This window comes from Phyllobates terribilis, unplaced genomic scaffold (assembly GCF_046119375.1).
Source record: "Phyllobates terribilis strain yellow unplaced genomic scaffold, ASM4611937v1 Scaffold_1__5_contigs__length_1240528914, whole genome shotgun sequence".
NCBI lineage: Eukaryota > Metazoa > Chordata > Amphibia > Anura > Dendrobatidae > Phyllobates > Phyllobates terribilis.
Window position 1 is genome coordinate 958,769,179 of NW_027362761.1, and position 18,037 is coordinate 958,787,215.

Below are 18,037 nucleotides of genomic sequence, written 5' to 3' on the forward strand. Positions count from 1 at the left end.
AGCCTAAAACGTTTTGGAAGAATGTTCTCTTGTCAGATGAGACAAAAGTAGAGCTTTTTGGGAAAAAGCATCAACATAGAGTGTACAGGAAAAAAAAGAGGCATTCAAAGAAAAGAACACGGTCCCTACAGTCAAACATGGCGGAGGTTCCCTGATGTTTTGGGGTTGCTTTGCTGCCTCTGGCACTGGACTGCTTGACCGTGTGCATGGCATTATGAAGTCTGAAGACTACCAACAAATTTTGCAGCATAATGTAGGGCCCAGTGTGAGAAAGCTGGGTCTCCCTCAGAGGTCATGGGTCTTCCAGCAGGACAATGACCCAAAACACACTTTCAAAAGCACTATAAAATGGTTTGAGAGAAAGCACTGGAGACTTCTAAGGTGGCCAGCAATGAGTCCAGACCTGAATCCCATAGAACACCTGTGGAGAGATCTCAAAATGGAGAAGGCACCCTTCAAATATCAGGGACCTGGAGCAGTTTGCCAAAGAAGAATGGTCTACAATTCCAGCAGAGCATCGTAAGAAACTCATTGATGGTTACCGGAAGCGGTTGTTCGCAGTTATTTTGGCTAAAGGTTGTGCAACCAAGTATTAGGCTGAGGGTGCCAATACTTTTGTCTGGCTCATTTTTGGAGTTTTGTGTGAAATGATCAATGATTTGATTTTTGCTTCATTCTCTTTTGTGTTTTTTCCTTGCAAGCAAATTAAATGAAGATAATAATACCAAATAATTTGTGATTGCAATCATTTTCAGGAAGAAACTGAGTATTATCTGACAGAATTGCAGGGGTGCCAATACTTTTGGCCACCACTGTATATTCTTGAATGGGTGAGTCTCATTCGATTTATGGAACAAACTAGTGCATGCTGCGATTTTATTCACACGCAGATTCTTTCTGTTAAAAAAAAAAATGCTCATCTGCATTGCCCCATTGAATAACATTAGTCTGAGTGGTGTCCAATTTTTTCATGGACAGCACTCGGTCCGAAAGTACGGTTGTGTAAATGAGCACTACCACTGAATGAGTTTTTCATCTTTTTAGGCAGGAGTGCACCGCTTCCCTGCCTTCCGGCTTCCTGCTTGTAGACCGTGGGCTCTTGCTTGATTGACAGTTCATGTGAGTGGATTTTGAGATCCACTTCAAAATGCACATGTAAAAAACATTTCAAATGCTCTTTGAATACTATTTGTCTACACTTACATGGAATGTATTTACTTTCAAATTTTGCAAAGGGTGAAATTCGCACCTATATCCACAGCATAAACCTGAAGCCTGAAGCATGTGCAGGAGGTTTATTAAAATCTCATGCTCATGTTGGCACTGTAAAATGCAGCCGATTTTCTACAAGCGAATACAAGTGGAAAATCCATTGCATTTTTGCTACATGGAAAGGTAGCCAGATTTTGATGTGGTTCCACTTCAAAATGTGGCCAAAAATTGTGCGTAATTATAGCCTACGACCATGTTCACACAATGTGTTTGTGATGCATTTTTTTGCCATGATTTCCCCAAAACATGGTAAAAGCGTGATGATTATACATTATTTTTAGTAAATTGTAGCAAAAAATCAGAAATGCTTTGTGTGAACAAGTCGCAGGCTGCATTCACAAGTTGCACCCGTGCTGTTTTTTTTTTTTTTGCCATGATCGCAGTACAGCCGCATTGTTTTTGCTGCAATTTTTGAAAATTGCTGCAAAAACAGCAAGGAGCCATATTGTGTGAATGCAACCTTATTGAGAACGTTTCCCTGTGTCATTTAAGCAGCATTGTCAAGCAGTGGTACTGCATACTAAGGCTGTGTAAAACCTTTCCAAGAATATTTTTTTTTGTTGCTATTTGATGATCCCTTGGTGAAATTCTTATTTTATTCATATGCAAATTAGCTCTGCAAGTGCCAGCAGTACTGGAGGGGAGAAACAAAGAGGAGCTGAGGACTGCATGTGCACAGATATGCCTAACAGTGAAGTTGCAAGACTAAGGACCATTGCAAAGGATTTACACCCTTTACAGGCATAGCATCTAGTACCTCTGCTTGCCTAAGGGCTCATACTCATATGCGAGGAAAACGGATGAGTGCAATCCGATAAAATATCGGATTGCACTCGGACCAATGTTATTCTATGAGGCACATCTCATCTGCGATTATTTTCTCAGCTGAAATCGGACTGAGAAAAAAATCGCAGCATGCTGCGTATTAGGCCGGGGTCCCACTAACGTATGGCACCCGATGCGAGAGCATTGCATGCGATATGCTAATGTCAGTGCTCTGTGCCCGGATCCTCTTGCACAGAGAGGATCGCAGCACAGCTGCAGAGGGGACGGAGAAATCAATTTCTCCATCTTCTCTGTTGCTGGCGTCGGCGGGTATCGCACTACACTCAAGTGATATCCGAGTGCAGTGCGATGTTTCACACGCACCCATAGACTTATATGGGTGTGTGCGATCCGATTTGAGCATGCAATCTCAGCATGCTGGGATTGTTTTCGCATGCCGAATCGGCATGAGAAAACAACCGCAGATGTGCGCTGCCCCATAGAGTAACATTGGGGCGAGTGCAATCTGATTTTTTATTCTCTAGCAGAGGGTAAGCAAACAGCTGGGGCAGATGTTTGTAGCCTGGGAAGGGGGTAATACCCATGGACCTTCCCAGGCTATTAATATCAGCCCCCAGCTGTATACTTAGCCTTTACTTGCTATTAAAATGTGGGACTCCCCAAAAAAATTGACGTTGGGTCCCCCTATTTTAGCAGCCAGCAAAGGCTAGGCAGACAGCTGGGGCTGATATTAATAGCCAAGGAAGGGGCCATGAATATTGGCCCCCTCCCAGACTACAAACACCAGCCCTCAGCCACCCCAGAAATGGTATATCCATAAGATGTGCCAATTCTGGCACTTAGCCTCGCTCTTCCCACTGCCCTGTGGTGGTGGCAAGTGGGGTTATAGGATTGGGGTTGATGTCAGCTAAAAATGCCAGCTGACATCAAGCCCAGGTTAGTAATGGAGAGGCGTCTATAAGATGCCCCCTTTACTAACCCCATAGTGAAAGTGAAATGTTAAAAAAAACCACAAACACCCAGAATAAAATATTTTATTTGAAATAAACACATAGACTCCTTTAATAGTTCTAAATTAAACCCTATTTACCATGTCACCTGATCGCCTCCATGCCATGCCACATCGATGCAGTAATTGATACAAAAGGAGCTCCGACCAAGTATTGAGTGCATTTACTGAATATACATTTCAGTAGGCCAACATTTCGGATTTTAAAAACATTTTTCAAGCTGTTGTTATAAAGTATTCTAATTTACTGAGATAATGACTTTTGTGTTTTCATTGGTTGTAAGCCATAATCATCAACATTAACAGAAATCAACACTTGAAATAGATCACTCTGTTTGTAATGACTCTATATAATATATGAGTTTCACTTTTTGTGTATTGAAGAACTGAAATAAATTAACTTTTTGATGATATTCTAATTTAGTGAGATGCACCTGTATATCTGAATTTGTGTATGTATCTATCAATCTGTATATATCTATCATATACAAGTCCTCTATGTAATAGCCCATGTTAAAATCGCATTGCATACAGATTGCATACAGATGTCACATGGATGCTAGGTGAGAAAATCACATAGTATTCGCATGGCACTCGTCCGTTTTTTTGGTCCAGATATCGGAACTTTCTTTTTCTCACATATGGGTGTGAGCCCTAAGACAAATCTTACTGACAGATTTCATTTAAACCACGGACTATGCAGAGCGCAGTCAAATCATTACCGGCTGCTGCTCTTTACACATTTAAAGAAGACCTTTCATCAATTTTATTCATGTTGAACTGGAAACATGATGCAATAGTGGCTGCAGAGCGGAATAAATATCGCACCAGGAAGCTCCTTGTTTATCACATAACCAAGGCAGATTTTTATCCACTGGATGTAAACAACAAAGGGATTCCACTGAACGACTGCAAGTAGAGATCTTGAAAACAGTAAGAAAGTTATTAGTATTCCTTCATTGCTAATTTATTTTTGTAAAAAAAAGATTCGTTTTTATTATGTCACAAACCAATATTTAATTTTTTTTCTAGTCCACTGAACATAGGGAACACACTACACTGTGTGCAGAATTATTAGGCAAGTTGTATTTTAGAGGATTATTTTTATTATTGATCAACAACTATGTTCTCAATCAACGCAAAAGACTCAAATATCCAAGCTTAATATTTTTGGAAGTTGGAGTGTTTTTTTTTTAGATTTGGCTATCTTAGGAGGATATTTGTTTGTGCAGGTAACTATTACTGTGCAGAATTATTAGGCAACTTAATAAAAAGCAAATATAATCCCATCTCACTTGTTTATTTTCACCAGGTAAACCAATATCAGTGCACAAAATTTAGAAATAAACATTTCTGACATGCAAAAACAAAAAACAAAAAAATTAGTGATCAATATAGCCACCTTTCTTTATGATGACACTCAACAGCCTTCCATCCATAGATTCTGTCAGTTGCTTGATCTGTTTTCGATCAACATTGCGTGCAGCAGTCACCACAGCCTCCCAGACACTGTTCCGAGAGGTGTACTGTTTTCCCTCCCTGTAGATCTCACATTTTATGATGGACCACAGGTTCTCTATGGGGTTCAGATCAGGTGAACAAGGTGGTCATGTCATTATTTTTTCTTCTTTTAGACCTTTACTGGCCAGCCACGCTGTGGAGTAGTTGGATGCATGTGATGGAGCATTGTCCTGCATGAAAATCATTGTTTTTCTTGAACGATACCGACTTCTTCCTGTACTACTGCTTGAAGAAGTTGTCTTCCAGAAACTGGCAGTAGGTCTGGGAGTTGAGCTTCACTCCATCCTCAACCCAAAAAGGTCCCACAAGTTTATCTTTGATGATACCAGCCCATACCAGTACCCGACCTCCACCTTGCTGGCGTCTGAGTCGGAGTGGAGCTCTCTGCCCTTTACTGATCCAACCTCTGGCCCATCCATCTGGCCCATCAAGAGTCACTCTCATTTCATCAGTCCATAAAACCTTTGAAAAATCAGTCTTAAGATATTTATTGGCCCATTCTTGATGTTTTATCTTACGCTTCTTGTTCAAAGGTGGTCGTTTTTCAGCCTTCCTTACTTTGGCCATGTCCCTGAGTATCGCACACCTTGTGCTTTTTGATACTCCTGTAATGTTACAGCTCTGAAATATGGCAAAACTGGTGGCGAATGGCATCTTGGCAGCTTCATGCTTGATTTCCCTCCTCATTACAGAGATGCACATCACCAGATTTACTTAATTGGTAGTTGGCTCTCAAGCCTATGCAGCTTGGAGTAGGACAACATGTATAAAAAGTATCATGAGATCAAAATACTCATTTGCCTAATAATTCTGCACACAGTGTATTTAGAAGTAGTAACTTTTCAGCTCATTCGCCATACACTGCAGTCATCCAATTATGAACAGGTTAGGATTACACTAAATAGCTGGAGAAAGATAATAGGGATCACACCATTCATTTTAGATTATGAAGACAGCACAATCTCCCTCCTCTCCCTCACTGCACAGTGAGTACAGAATAAGTTATAAAGTATGCTCATGACACTTTCCCATGAGTAAATGGCTCATTTTAGAACATACTGTACATGTCAAACTGCAGGGCGACTTTATTTGTCTCGCGACACCGGCACCGCACACTCCCCCCTGCATCACACTTTCAACTGCATAAACATCCTGGAGGCAGATACAGTTGAAAGTAATGATGGAAGAGGGAAGCTTTCCGCTCCCTCCCCCTGTGTCTGACATCTCGGCACAGTGGGCGCAATGACGTTGCTATTTTCCGCCTGCTGTGTACACCAGTGAAGAGTTTCAGAGCGCTTGCTGCCGAGACTGGGGCAGTGGGGGAACGTGGTGAGGTGAGTATTTTTTTTTTAATGTGGTTCCCATTATACTGTATGAAAGACTATGTGGGACCCATCATACTGTATGGAGCAATATGTAAAGTCCCTTTATACTTTATGGAGGACTATGTGGGGCTCATTTTATTGCGTGGTGGGCTGTGTGGGATCACAGATGGGGCATTATACTGTGTGGGGGTCACCATACTTTGCCGGGGGGAGGGGAAGTGAGGGGGGTACAGTTGAGTCATCATTCCATGCATGTGGAGGGTACTGTGGAGGAATTCACTGTGGGGGTATCATACTGTGTAGGCGCCACCAAATTTTGCTGGGGGAGTTGGGAAGGTACAGTAGGGTCATCATACTGTGCGTGTGTAGGGTACTGTGAAGAAGTTCACTGCGGGGGTATCATACTGTGTTGGGGTCACCAAACTTTGCCGGGGGAGTTGGGGGGTACAGTAGGGTCATCATACTGTGCGTGTGGAGGGTACTGTGGAGGAATTCACTGTGGGGGTATCATACTGTGTTTGGGGGCACTTTTGTTCCCATCATACTTTATGGAGCCAATGAAACAACAATGAGGGGTTTCAATTAGAACTTCTGCTATGGGTCCCCCTTGATTTCTATGTACGCCCCTGCCCGCAAAGAAATACACAGTGCTCCAGTAATGTGATCTCACTCTTAAGTTTTATTAATTAAATTACAGGGAAAAAAAAAAAAAAAAAAAAAAAAAAAATATATATATATATATATATATATATATATATATATATATATATATATATATATATATACATACATACAGTACAGACCTAAAGTTTGGACATAAAGATTTTTCTGTATATTCATGACTATGAAAATTGTACATTCACACTGAAGGCATCAAAACTATGAATTAACACATGTGGAATTATATACTTAACAAAAAAGTGTGAAACAACTGAAAATATGTCTTATATTCTAGGTTCTTCAAAGTAGCCACCTTTTGCTTTGATGACTGCTTTGCACACTCTTGGCATTCTCTTGATGAGCTTCAAGAGGTAGTCACCGGAAATGGTTTTCACTTCACAGGTGTGCCCTGTCAGGTTTAGTAAGTGGGATTTCTTGCCTTATAAATGGGGTTGGGGCCATCAGTTGTGTTGTGCAGAAGTCTGGTGGATACACAGCTGATAGTCCTACTGAATAGACTGTTAGAATTTGTATTATGGCAAGAAAAAAACAGCTAAGTAAAGAAAAACGAGTGGCCATCATTACTTTAAGAAATGAAGGTCAGTCAGTGCGAAAAATTGGGAAAACTTTGAAAGTGTCCCCAAGTGCAGCTGCAAAAACCATCAAGCGCTACAAAGAAACTGGCTCACATGAGGACCGCCCCAGGAAAGCAAGACCAAGAGTCACCTCTGCTTCTGAGGATAAGTTTATCCGAGTCACCAGCCTCAGAAATCGCAGGTTAACAGCAGCTCAGATTAGAGACCAGGTCAATGCCACACAGAGTTCTAGCAGCAGACACATCTCTACAACAACTGATAAGAGGAGACTTTGTGCCGCAGGCCTTCATGGTAAAATAGCTGCTAGGAAACCACTGCTAAGGACAGCCAACAAACAGAAGAGACTTGCTTGGGCTAAAGAACACAAGGAATGGACATTAGACCAGTGGAAATCTGTGCTTTGGTCTGATGAGTCCAAATTTGAGATCTTTGGTTCCAGCCACCTTGTCTTTGTGCGACGCAGAAAAGGTGAACGGATGGACTCTACATGCCTGGTTCCCACCGTGAAGCATGGAGGAGGAGGTGTGATGGTGTGGGGGTGCTTTGCTGGTGACACTGTTGGGTATTTATTCAAAATTGAAGGCATACTGAACCAGCATGGCTACCACAGCATCTTGCAGCGGCATGCTATTCCGGTTTGCGTTTAATTGGACCATCATTTATTTTTCAACAGGACAATGACCCCAAACACACCTCCAGGCTGTGTAAGAGCTATTTGACCAAGAAGGAGAGTGATGGGGTGCTACGCCAGATGACCTGGCCTTCACAGTCACCAGACCTGAACCCAATCGAGATGGTTTGGGGTGAGCTGGACCGTAGAGTGAAGGCAAAAGGGCCAACAAGTGCTAAGCATCTCTGGGAACTCCTTCAAGATTGTTGGAAGACCATTTCCGGTGACTACCTCTTGAAGCTCATCAAGACAATGCCAAGAGTGTGCAAAGCAGTCATCAAAGCAAAAGGTGGCTACTTTGAAGAACCTAGAATATAAGACATATTTTCAGTTGTTTCACACTTTTTTGTTAAGTGTATAATTCCACATGTGTTAAATCATAGTTTTAATGCCTTCAGTGTGAATGTACAATTTTCATAGTCATGAAAATACAGAAAAATCTTTAAATGAGGTGTGTCCAAACTTTTGGCCTGTACTGTGTATATATATATATATATATATATATATATATATTTTTTTTTTTTGTACCGTGTTAGCCAGTAGATAGAAAAATATTTAGATTTGAGAGTCCTCAGTGGTTGATACCTTTTAATGGCCAACTGAAAAGATGGTAACAGATTGCAAGCTTTCGAGAGTACTCAGGGCTCTTTCATCAGGCTAGTATAACCCAAAATCTGAAGAGTCACATATTTATACACAATAGGGTACTAAAATATTTACAGCCAGAAATGTTTATCTCTCCCATAGTAATAGCTCTGCTTTTCATCACCTGTCTCATCTATTGCATTATTTGTGTGCCCTATTGTGTATAAATATGTGACTCTTCAGATTTTGGATTATACTAGCTTGATAAAGAGACCTGAGTAGTCTCGAAAGCTTGCAATCTGTTACCATCTTTTCAGTTAGCCATTAAAAGGTATCAACCACTGAGGACTCTCAAATCTAAATATTAATTAAATTGTACTTTGTTCGTGGGATTCCCCTTTAAGTTTGTTTCCATATGAAAAGGTTTATCATTATATTTGATGATAAAGAAAAACTTTCTCAATTGTAGACATTTTTTTAAATAAATATCAAGGTTGACCCGCAACTTTGTCCAAGCTTTTAATTTTGGCCCTCTGTGTATTTTTGACATCCCTGCTCCAGAGCATGAGCTTATGTCATTACTATATATGATTTCAGCCAGGTATGTTTGACGCTTCGGAGTTTCAGAGAAAAACACAAGTTAAAAGCCACCCGATGACCTAGAGTGACAGGTGCGTGCACCATCGTGCGCCCATAGGATCCAGTTGGATGAAAAGCGTAAGTGTTGTGCTGCAGGAATATATCGATTCTTCAACTATGATGATAAGGTTTTTTATTCATAACGCTTTTCAACGCCGTACCAGTGCCTTTATCAAGTGAAAAAAATATAAATTTTTTTCACTTGATGAAGATGCCGGTATGGCATTGAAGCACATTGTGAATAAAAAACGTTATCATCATCATTATTATTAAAGAATCTATTTACTCCAACAGCGCAGACCACCTTATGTGTTTCATCCCACTGGATCCAATAGTTCCTCGAGAATTTGTATCCACCAGCCACAGGGCACCATGCCTACATAGAAGTTGTGCCTCCACCAAATCCACTCTCCCTCCATAGGGTTTTGAATAACAACTTTGATTTTACCAGATAATGTACTGGAAAACCGGGAAAAAAAGATTCCAAGTGGGATGAAATTCTGAAAAAAATGCAATTCCGATTTTGTGTTTTGGAGTTTGTTTTATGTTGTTCATTTAGTAGTAATAATGACATGGCAATACAATTTTTCTTCAGATCAGTACAATTACAGTAGTACCAAACTTAGACGTTTTTTTTTCATATTTTAGTGTTTCTATATTTTTTTAGAACCTACCGTATTTTTAGGACTATAAGACGCACCGGACCATAAGACGCACCTAGGTTTTAGAGGAGGAAAATAGAAAAAGAAATTGAAGCAAAAAATGTGGTCTTGGTGCACTGTTATAGGGGAGGGGATCTGCTGCTGACACTGGTATAGGGGTAATGCTCCCCAATTCTCCTAGTTTATATGGCCCTTCCTTCCTGGTATACATGGCCCTCATCACCATCCTGGTATGCATGGCACCCCAATCCACCATTCCGGTATGCATGGCACCCCATGATCCCCATCCTGGTATGCATGGCACCCCTCATCCCCCTCCTGGTATGCATGGCATCCCTCATCCCCTTCCTGGTATGCATGGCACCCCTCATCCCCATCCTGGTATGCATGGAACCCCTCATCCTGGTTGCATTGCACCCCTCGTCTCTCATCCTGGTATACAAGGCACCCCTCATCCTGGTATGCATCGCACCCCTCATCCAAGTATACATGGCACTCTCATCCAAGTATGCATGGCACCCCTCATCCTGGTATGCATGGCACCCTTCATCTCTCATCCCTCTTCCTGGTATGCATGGCCATCCTGATCCCTCTTCCTGGTATGTATGGTCCCCCTCATCCCTCTTCCTGGTATGTATGGTCCCCCTCATCCCTTTTCCTGGTATGTATGGTCACCCTCATCCCTTTTCCTGGTATGTATTGTCACCCTCATCCCTCTTCCTGGTATGTCTGATCCCCCTCATCCCCTTCTGCACACAAAAAAATAAACACTAGTTCTACTTGCCTTTCTTCCCTGTGTTTCAGCGCTGTGTCCTCCTCTTGAGCCAGCACTGTTCTCAGTGTGAGCCGCGCATGGCGATGACGCCATGTGCTCACACAGAAATGCTGTGCCGGCAGTGTCACTGCTCCCCATGCCTGGACTGTGTGCGTGGGGAGCAGTGACCATTGATTCTCTAATAGCGTGCACACTGTACCACTGCGCGGCTCCTGCAGCAGCCGGCGGTCAGCATGCCCGCTATTAAAGTTCATGAATATTCACTACAACCCACTCCCATGGGAATGGTGAATATTCATGGCCTTTAATAAGCGGGTAGGCTGACCGCCGGCTGCTGCAAGAGCTGCGCTGTGATACAGTATGTATGCTGGTTGTGGGGTGGTCTGAGTGATCAGCATACATGGGGTCTATATATGGGAAGTGCCACCTGTCCCTGCCGTACACACGGTGATCTATATACAGGGAGTGCCGCCTGTCTCTGCTGTACATGCGGTGATCTATATAGGGGGATATGGATTTAATCTCCATTGTCACGTGTGGCCATGACACCATAAAATAGTACTCCCCATTTTTGATCAGGGCACTGGGAAATGCTGGTCTGTCTGCGGCTTTTTGCCACGCGTGCCAAGAGCAGGACCGAGGGGCAATCAGTTTATTAAAGTCCATGAATATTCTCTACAACCCACTTCCATGGGTTGTAGTAAATATTTATGGACTTTAATAGAGGGCACGCTGACCGCCTGCTGCTACAGGAGCCGCGCTGCGGTGCAATGTGCCGGCTATTAAGGAAAATTAATATTAATATTCAGTGCTCCCCACACCCATGGGCAGTGAATATTCATATTCTTTAGTAGCAGGCACAGTGTAGGCTGCAGCAGGCGGCTCCTGCCTCCTGTGCCCGCTCCAACGCCACTGCCGCTCCCCCACACCACCCACAGCCACCATATATCACTATATATATGGGTATACATTCGGACTATAAGACGCACCCCTCACTTTCCTACAAAATTTTGGAGGAAAAAAGTGCGTCTTATAGTCTGAAAAATACAGTAGTTAAAAAAAAAATATTTATTTTTTGTAGCCATTTTATATCAGTAACTTTTTATTTTTTCGTCTATCAAACTGTGTGAAGGCTTGTTTTTTGCATGCTTAACTGTACTTTTTATTGATACTATTTTTGTGAATATGTAAAATTTTGATAACTTTTTAATTGTATTTTTTAGGGAAGTGCGGCAAAAAAATTATATTTTTATTTTTTTTTATTTTAGGTGTTTAACATATGGTTAAAATAATTTTATATTTTGAAAAATTGGACTTTTCTGGACACAGTTACATAAAAAATGTTTGTTTGTTTTTTTCCCCCTTATCTTTGGGTATGGAAAAGGGGGTTGATTAAACTTTTAAATATACTTTTTTTAGTCCCCCTAGGGGACTTAAAGGGGTTTTCCCACGAATAAAGTAAATTTTAATCAATGGATCTTGGAGTAAAAATGAGTTTCACAATTACATGTATTAACAAAAAAAAGTTCCTGTGCTGAGATAATCTTATAAAGGTGCCCCTGCTCTGTGCTGTGTAATGGCTGTGTCTGACCGTGCAGGAACATGATCTGATCATACCACATCTCCTGGGCAGTGGGGGGAAGCAAAGAGAGTATACAGACAGGACAGCACGGGATCCCAAATGATTCTTTTGGAGAGGCAAAACATTTTACTGCCTGTTTTTAAGCAATGTTTTACCTGAAATAAAGAATCAGCTGTGATCCCCTGCTGTAATGTCTGTGTACTCTCTTGCTTCCCCCCCTGCCCAGGAGCTATGGTATAATCAGAGATGTTCCTGCATGGTGAGACACAGCCATTACACAGTACACAGCAGGGGCACATTTATATAAGATTATCTCAGCACAGGAACATTTTTTTGAAACACATCCAATTGTGGAACTTATTATTATTCAAAGATCTATTGATTAAAATGTTGATTAAAATTAAGTTTGTTCGTGGGAAAACCCTTTTAAGTAATTGCAGCTCACTTATGAAACCCAGTCTCAGGCTGAGCTTTACATTAAAACTAAGATGGCAGACATGGGGGTCTTCAGCTCCCTGCAATCTCATTTGTGATTGACAGCAGCATGTAAATAGCTAATAGCAGCGATCAAAGCTTACTCCAGTCTTTTAGAGGCAGATGTTGGTTATGTAACACAGCCAGCATTCGTTGCATATGCCACATATATCCAGCCCTCAGTTAGTGATTTTAGTTCTCAATCACTGCGGATACGTTATTTTGTTTTCGAGAAATTTATCTTAGAAAAAAATTTCCACTTGAATTTTTTGTTTGCTTAATTTTTTTGAGCAATGTATTTACCTGCATATAGCACCACTGTACTTTTCAGAAATTTTTGCTTAAAACTTTAACTGCAAATTTTATAAAATAAAGCCTGCTTTCCAGAAAAGTTAAATATATTGATGGTATTTGTCTCTGAAAATGTGAGGGAATGATCACCTAGCCAAACATTTCGCAGCATTTAGTTTACTCATGGGCAAAAGAAGTACGCTACATTAAAAAATATATGTGAAAGCGTTATTTTCCACCTACCTTCTCTTGCCATATCAAGTGCTTTTATTAGAGTTTTGATGGCCTGTTGCCATTCTTTATTCTCTAGCATTTTCTCTGATAGCAATGTATATATTCTCCAGAGGTTCTCGCAGGCCAGTGAGTTGTGAGTGCGGCCTGTCTCATCCTTCCATATCCGGCCTACTGTCAAGTGATAGAATGCCTCATAATGTTCAGCAGCCTTCTCCAACTGACCTACAATATATAAGGCATGTATAAATATCATCACTCCGGACTACACAGCGGTAGTAGATGTAATCTTTACATAGTCATAAAAAAGCATATTAAAAAGCTGCAATCCATATATACTAGAATAGTAAATAATGACAGAGACTAGCAAATGGTGAACTCTTTATTCAAAGAAAAAGATATATACATACAGTATTACATTTATAAAAATAATTATCAAAATTAAATAAAAACTAAATATATAATAATTAATTATTTCTAAAGCAATTCCAAATTAAAAAGGGGTTATCTGGGACTTTTAATTGTTTTCATGTACTTACATGTCAAACCTCGGGAATACACACCAATCAGCAGATTAACGTGACACTGACCAGCTTATTAGTTATCCCCACACATATGGGTGTGGCCGTAGCTGCTACCGAAGCTCAGCCCGACTCACCTTAAAGGGAATCATTCAGCAGATTTTTGCTATTTAATCTAAGAGCAGTATAATGTAAAATCTGAGAGCCTGATTACAGAAATGTGTAACTTATTAGGCTTTGTGCTGTAGTTTCATTACAACTAGTGTGTTTTCAGCAAGAGATTATCACCAGAGGACTACAGTTCAAGTGTAGATCAGTCGGGCTAATCTGTGTATCCCTATCCCCACCATTGATTGTCAACTTGCTGACAATTCACAAAGTACACAGAAAACTGCAAGTAAGTTGTGTGGGTGAGGTTATACACAGCCCAGAAGTCTTAGCTCTGCTCCATCTCCAGACAAAACAGAGTTTGTATCAAAACTGCACCAAGCAGCCCAGTAATTGATATATCGCTGGAATCAGGCTCTATGTCTCTACATTATGCTACTATCAGATTAAAACCTGCTGTCAGATTCCCTTTAATAAGCTCAGTTCAACTGCTTTGTCCCCTTCCTTCTGTGCGGGTATCAAATTGAAAGAATTCTGGTGGAAGCAAAAAAACATCCAGTTAGTTCAGAGATCATTGAATCTCCAAACTGTGTTGATACTTTGTCCCCCTTGTAGAGTGGACTCATGACAGCTACTTTCTTGATGTACTGATCGCATATCGCAATAACAGTTCAAAAAGGTATACCTTGACTTTGAGGGTATGTGCACATGGTGCGGATTTGGTGCGATTTTTACATGTGATTTTGCCGCATGCGTTTTTCGATGCGGTTTTGCCGCATCCATTTTTCACGTCTTCATGTTGAAATTAGAGAATAGTTTTTTTTAAAACAAACTTTATTGATCATCTTGTAGCGTTTTTGTGTGCGTTTCCGCTGCGGAAACGCACACAAAACACACATGCGGTTTTTACGCATGCGGATTTTGCTCATCTAATGCAAGTCTATGGGGAAAATCCGCATGCGTTTCCGCAAAAGAAATAGACATGCAGCGGATCTGAAAAACGCACCTCATGTAAGTTTCCGCAGAGTGAGCATGGGATTTCTTGAAATCCCATCCACTATACTGTAACATCTGGCCGCTGTGGTTTTGACGCAGCATAAAAACACAGCGTCAAAACCGCAGCAAATCCGCACCGTATGCACATACCCTTATATTCATTCAAATAGGGGTTGATCTGCAGTACCCCGCAGCGGCCACTACACAGATGATGGGGTGCTGATGTTCAACTTTGCAACTGGTGATGGTCACTAACTCTAATGACTCAGCTCTCTATGTGCCCAGACAGACCTTAAATGGAATGAAGAAATAGGTACCAAGATTCGCTCATAATGAAACTTTTTTGGAAAAGAAGGGTGGATAAAGGTGCACAGATCGGACCACACCCCCTAATACAAACTACAAAAAAAAGGCCTTGTAAACCTTAATTATTAAATAAATGCACAGGTGCACAAATGCACTGTGGCCAATATATAAATACACTGTGTGTCAGCACTCTGCAATTAATGCATACATGAATTCCACTATTGCTATAAATGTGTAAAGCATGTTTAATTTTTTTTCTTCTTTCTTTTTTTATATAGCGCCAATATATTCCACAGAGCTTTGAACCGAGGACCCCAGCACTGCAAAGCAACAGTACTAACCACTGAGCCACCGTGCTGCCCAATGACATGAAGTACTTAGTTAACATTTTTTTGATCAAGAGGCATAAAAGCCATCCAACCATGTCATTATAAGCCAAGTCTAGCTCCTATCTCTTCTCCATTTCATTAGAGGCCTGTCTGGGCATATGGAGAAGTGAGTCATTAGAGCTAGGGTCCATCCATATTAGGTATATCTTATAGTGGTTGGATGGCTTTTATGCTATTTGCTGAGAAAATGTTAACTAAGTACTGTGGTGACACGAGGGTCAGTGGGTGCTCTTGTCCGCTGGCCCGGCCATCTTTAGAAAGACTGCACGGGCTAGGACTCATCTCACTGAATGCTTGTACTCCTTCCCCATGGGCAGAACCCTACTCAGATAACACAGAGTTAGGTTACTACACTCTGGTAAGACTTTATTGGATCACCAACAGTCAACAACATATAGTACATTCCCAGCAAGTACATAAGATGGTGCAAATGACAGAGTCTCACCCTTCCGCTGGCTCATCAGGAATTAGAACCTCTGTGACTTCGGGGCATCCAGGGCCAACTACACCAACCAGTGGCTCCCTGCTTTTGGCGGGCACCCACAGAGAACAGGTAGTGGCAAGCTAAGGAAGCTGACCAAGCACAGCGAGGTATGTGGCCAGGTGACCTGACTGTCCCAATGTGGGTTCTTCAAATGACTATGTGAGTTCAGTGATGGGCAGTGGAGCAGATCTGTATTCCACCAGCTTGAACCGTGGTTCCTGAGCTAATGTCCTGTAGTGTCACATCGGGAGAAGGTGGGGGGAGGTAATCCCTCATTGTTCGATTTATCAATTAGACTGCATATTTGTCCTCCAAGTTGTGCAGACGAGCACACCGCAGGGGGCTGATGCAATACGTAATTGGCAGGCATTCCACAAATTAACATACAACAAGGGTCAATAGCCAGTCTCATATGAAACAATGGCTTATGTCCCTTGACCTACTGAACAAAAGAACAGTACGTCTGGCATAATTAAGAATAGTCCACCCCCGCATCAGTGGCCAGATTGAGGCCATATTGTAAGAAATACCTCTAATTTTTATATGCATAGCTATATTGAAAGCCTTGTATTCATTAATTGCAGTGTGCTGACATATAGTGTTTGCTGTAGGTCATCTATATAAAAGTAGTGGAACAAGCCTAATGATGATGAACACTGGTGGGACCATTAAACAGAAAACCAAAATATAACCTCGCACACCACTACATTTTGTCATGTAGCCAGTAATACTCAGTGTGTAATATACAATTTTATAAAGTACATACTTTCATAAAAATCTATGTAGGTAAAGACTGATTACTTGGCCATAAGCCCTAGGGTCAACTTAATCTCTTCTACAGGCACAAAATCCTGTGTCAAAGAACAGTTATATTCAATAAGTGAAAATCAGTGCCTTTGAATTATCCTTTACTGCTGTTTCAAAGTTTAAACATAAGACCTTTTCAGTTTTAGGCTGAGTACACATTGTGTTTGTGCCCACCCTTGGGCGCATATGCACAGGAGGTATGTGCCGTACAGTGGTCACAGCTAGGATGGATGCTGAAGCATGGTATATGTTTTTTTTTCAGTGGTCCTCTGCATAGGAAAGTGTAATCTTTAAAAAAAAACCAGTGTTCAAACACATACTTGTTACACAAAGTCCTAAAAAAACACACACGTTTGGCTTCCATCTGATGAATGGTGGCCTATGGGAAGTTTATGGTATATGACAAATGTAGTGGGCACCTAGACTTAGAAACCAAAAGGACTTGCAAAAACAAAATTTTCTAAGCGGTGAAACAAGCATTTGGTGGTGAATTTGTTTGACTTGCTTCTCTTTATCTACTTTTAAGACTTGTGTGAAAATCTGATGTAGTCAAATTTATGCAGAAAAATGGAAAATTCTGAAAGGTTCACAAACTTTAAAGCACCACTGTAGATACACCGAGATATGTTTGATCTTCATGTTATTGGTATAACTACTGTTTTAGTTTCTAAGCGCAAGAACAATTCCATATAAAACAAAATCTCTGTATATACTGTACATTATATGGATATTGTCTTTATTGACATACCTCCTATGCTTGAAAATATATCAAAATCGCTTCTATTTATTTAATATATTCAAGTTGTAAGTACTGACCAGGCTTTAGATAAGGAAACATGCATATGGCTTCATCAGCTGCATCATTTTCCCAGTGCAAAGACTGATATTAACACAAATGGGTTTAAATGGGAAGCTGCCATAAAAGCAGGCACATAAATGTAATTCTTCCAGACGCTATTTTGATGCACATTTTTTGATGTCATGAATATTTAATGAAATGGCCCAAACTAAAGCCATATAACATTCTTACATTACTGATGCCTGCGCCCGTAAGCTACAAACATTAGAGCCATGATTGAGTGTACTAAAATGAACTCATTCAGCATTGCATTGATTAGTCGAAATGCCGGCAAACAGAGGGGAGAAGAGGAAAAGATGCGTTACCCCACTTAAGAATAAAAGCTGGCACAATTGAAGGTTTCATTGCTAAAGCAAGGACAGCATTATACACTAACCCATAATTAAATAAATAAGGTATCGTTGTAAAGCACTGCTTGCCAAGACCTGACATTAATCTGGTGGGATGTTAATTAGGTTCAAAGACTGCTTCCGGTGTTGTTCGAGTAAT

At 40.9% G+C, this 18,037-nt stretch overlaps 1 protein-coding gene across 3 annotated transcripts in view; it reads right to left on the reverse strand.

The window, feature by feature from the left end:
- Positions 1-18,037, reverse strand: part of TTC29 (tetratricopeptide repeat domain 29) — a 387,470-nt gene that overhangs the window by 236,489 nt on the left and 132,944 nt on the right. For all 3 annotated transcript variants that reach the window (XM_073642501.1, XM_073642502.1, XM_073642503.1), the window contains one exon: positions 13,091-13,303. In XM_073642501.1, coding sequence (XP_073498602.1) covers positions 13,091-13,303 — 213 coding nt within the window. The remainder of the gene's footprint in view (positions 1-13,090; positions 13,304-18,037) is intronic.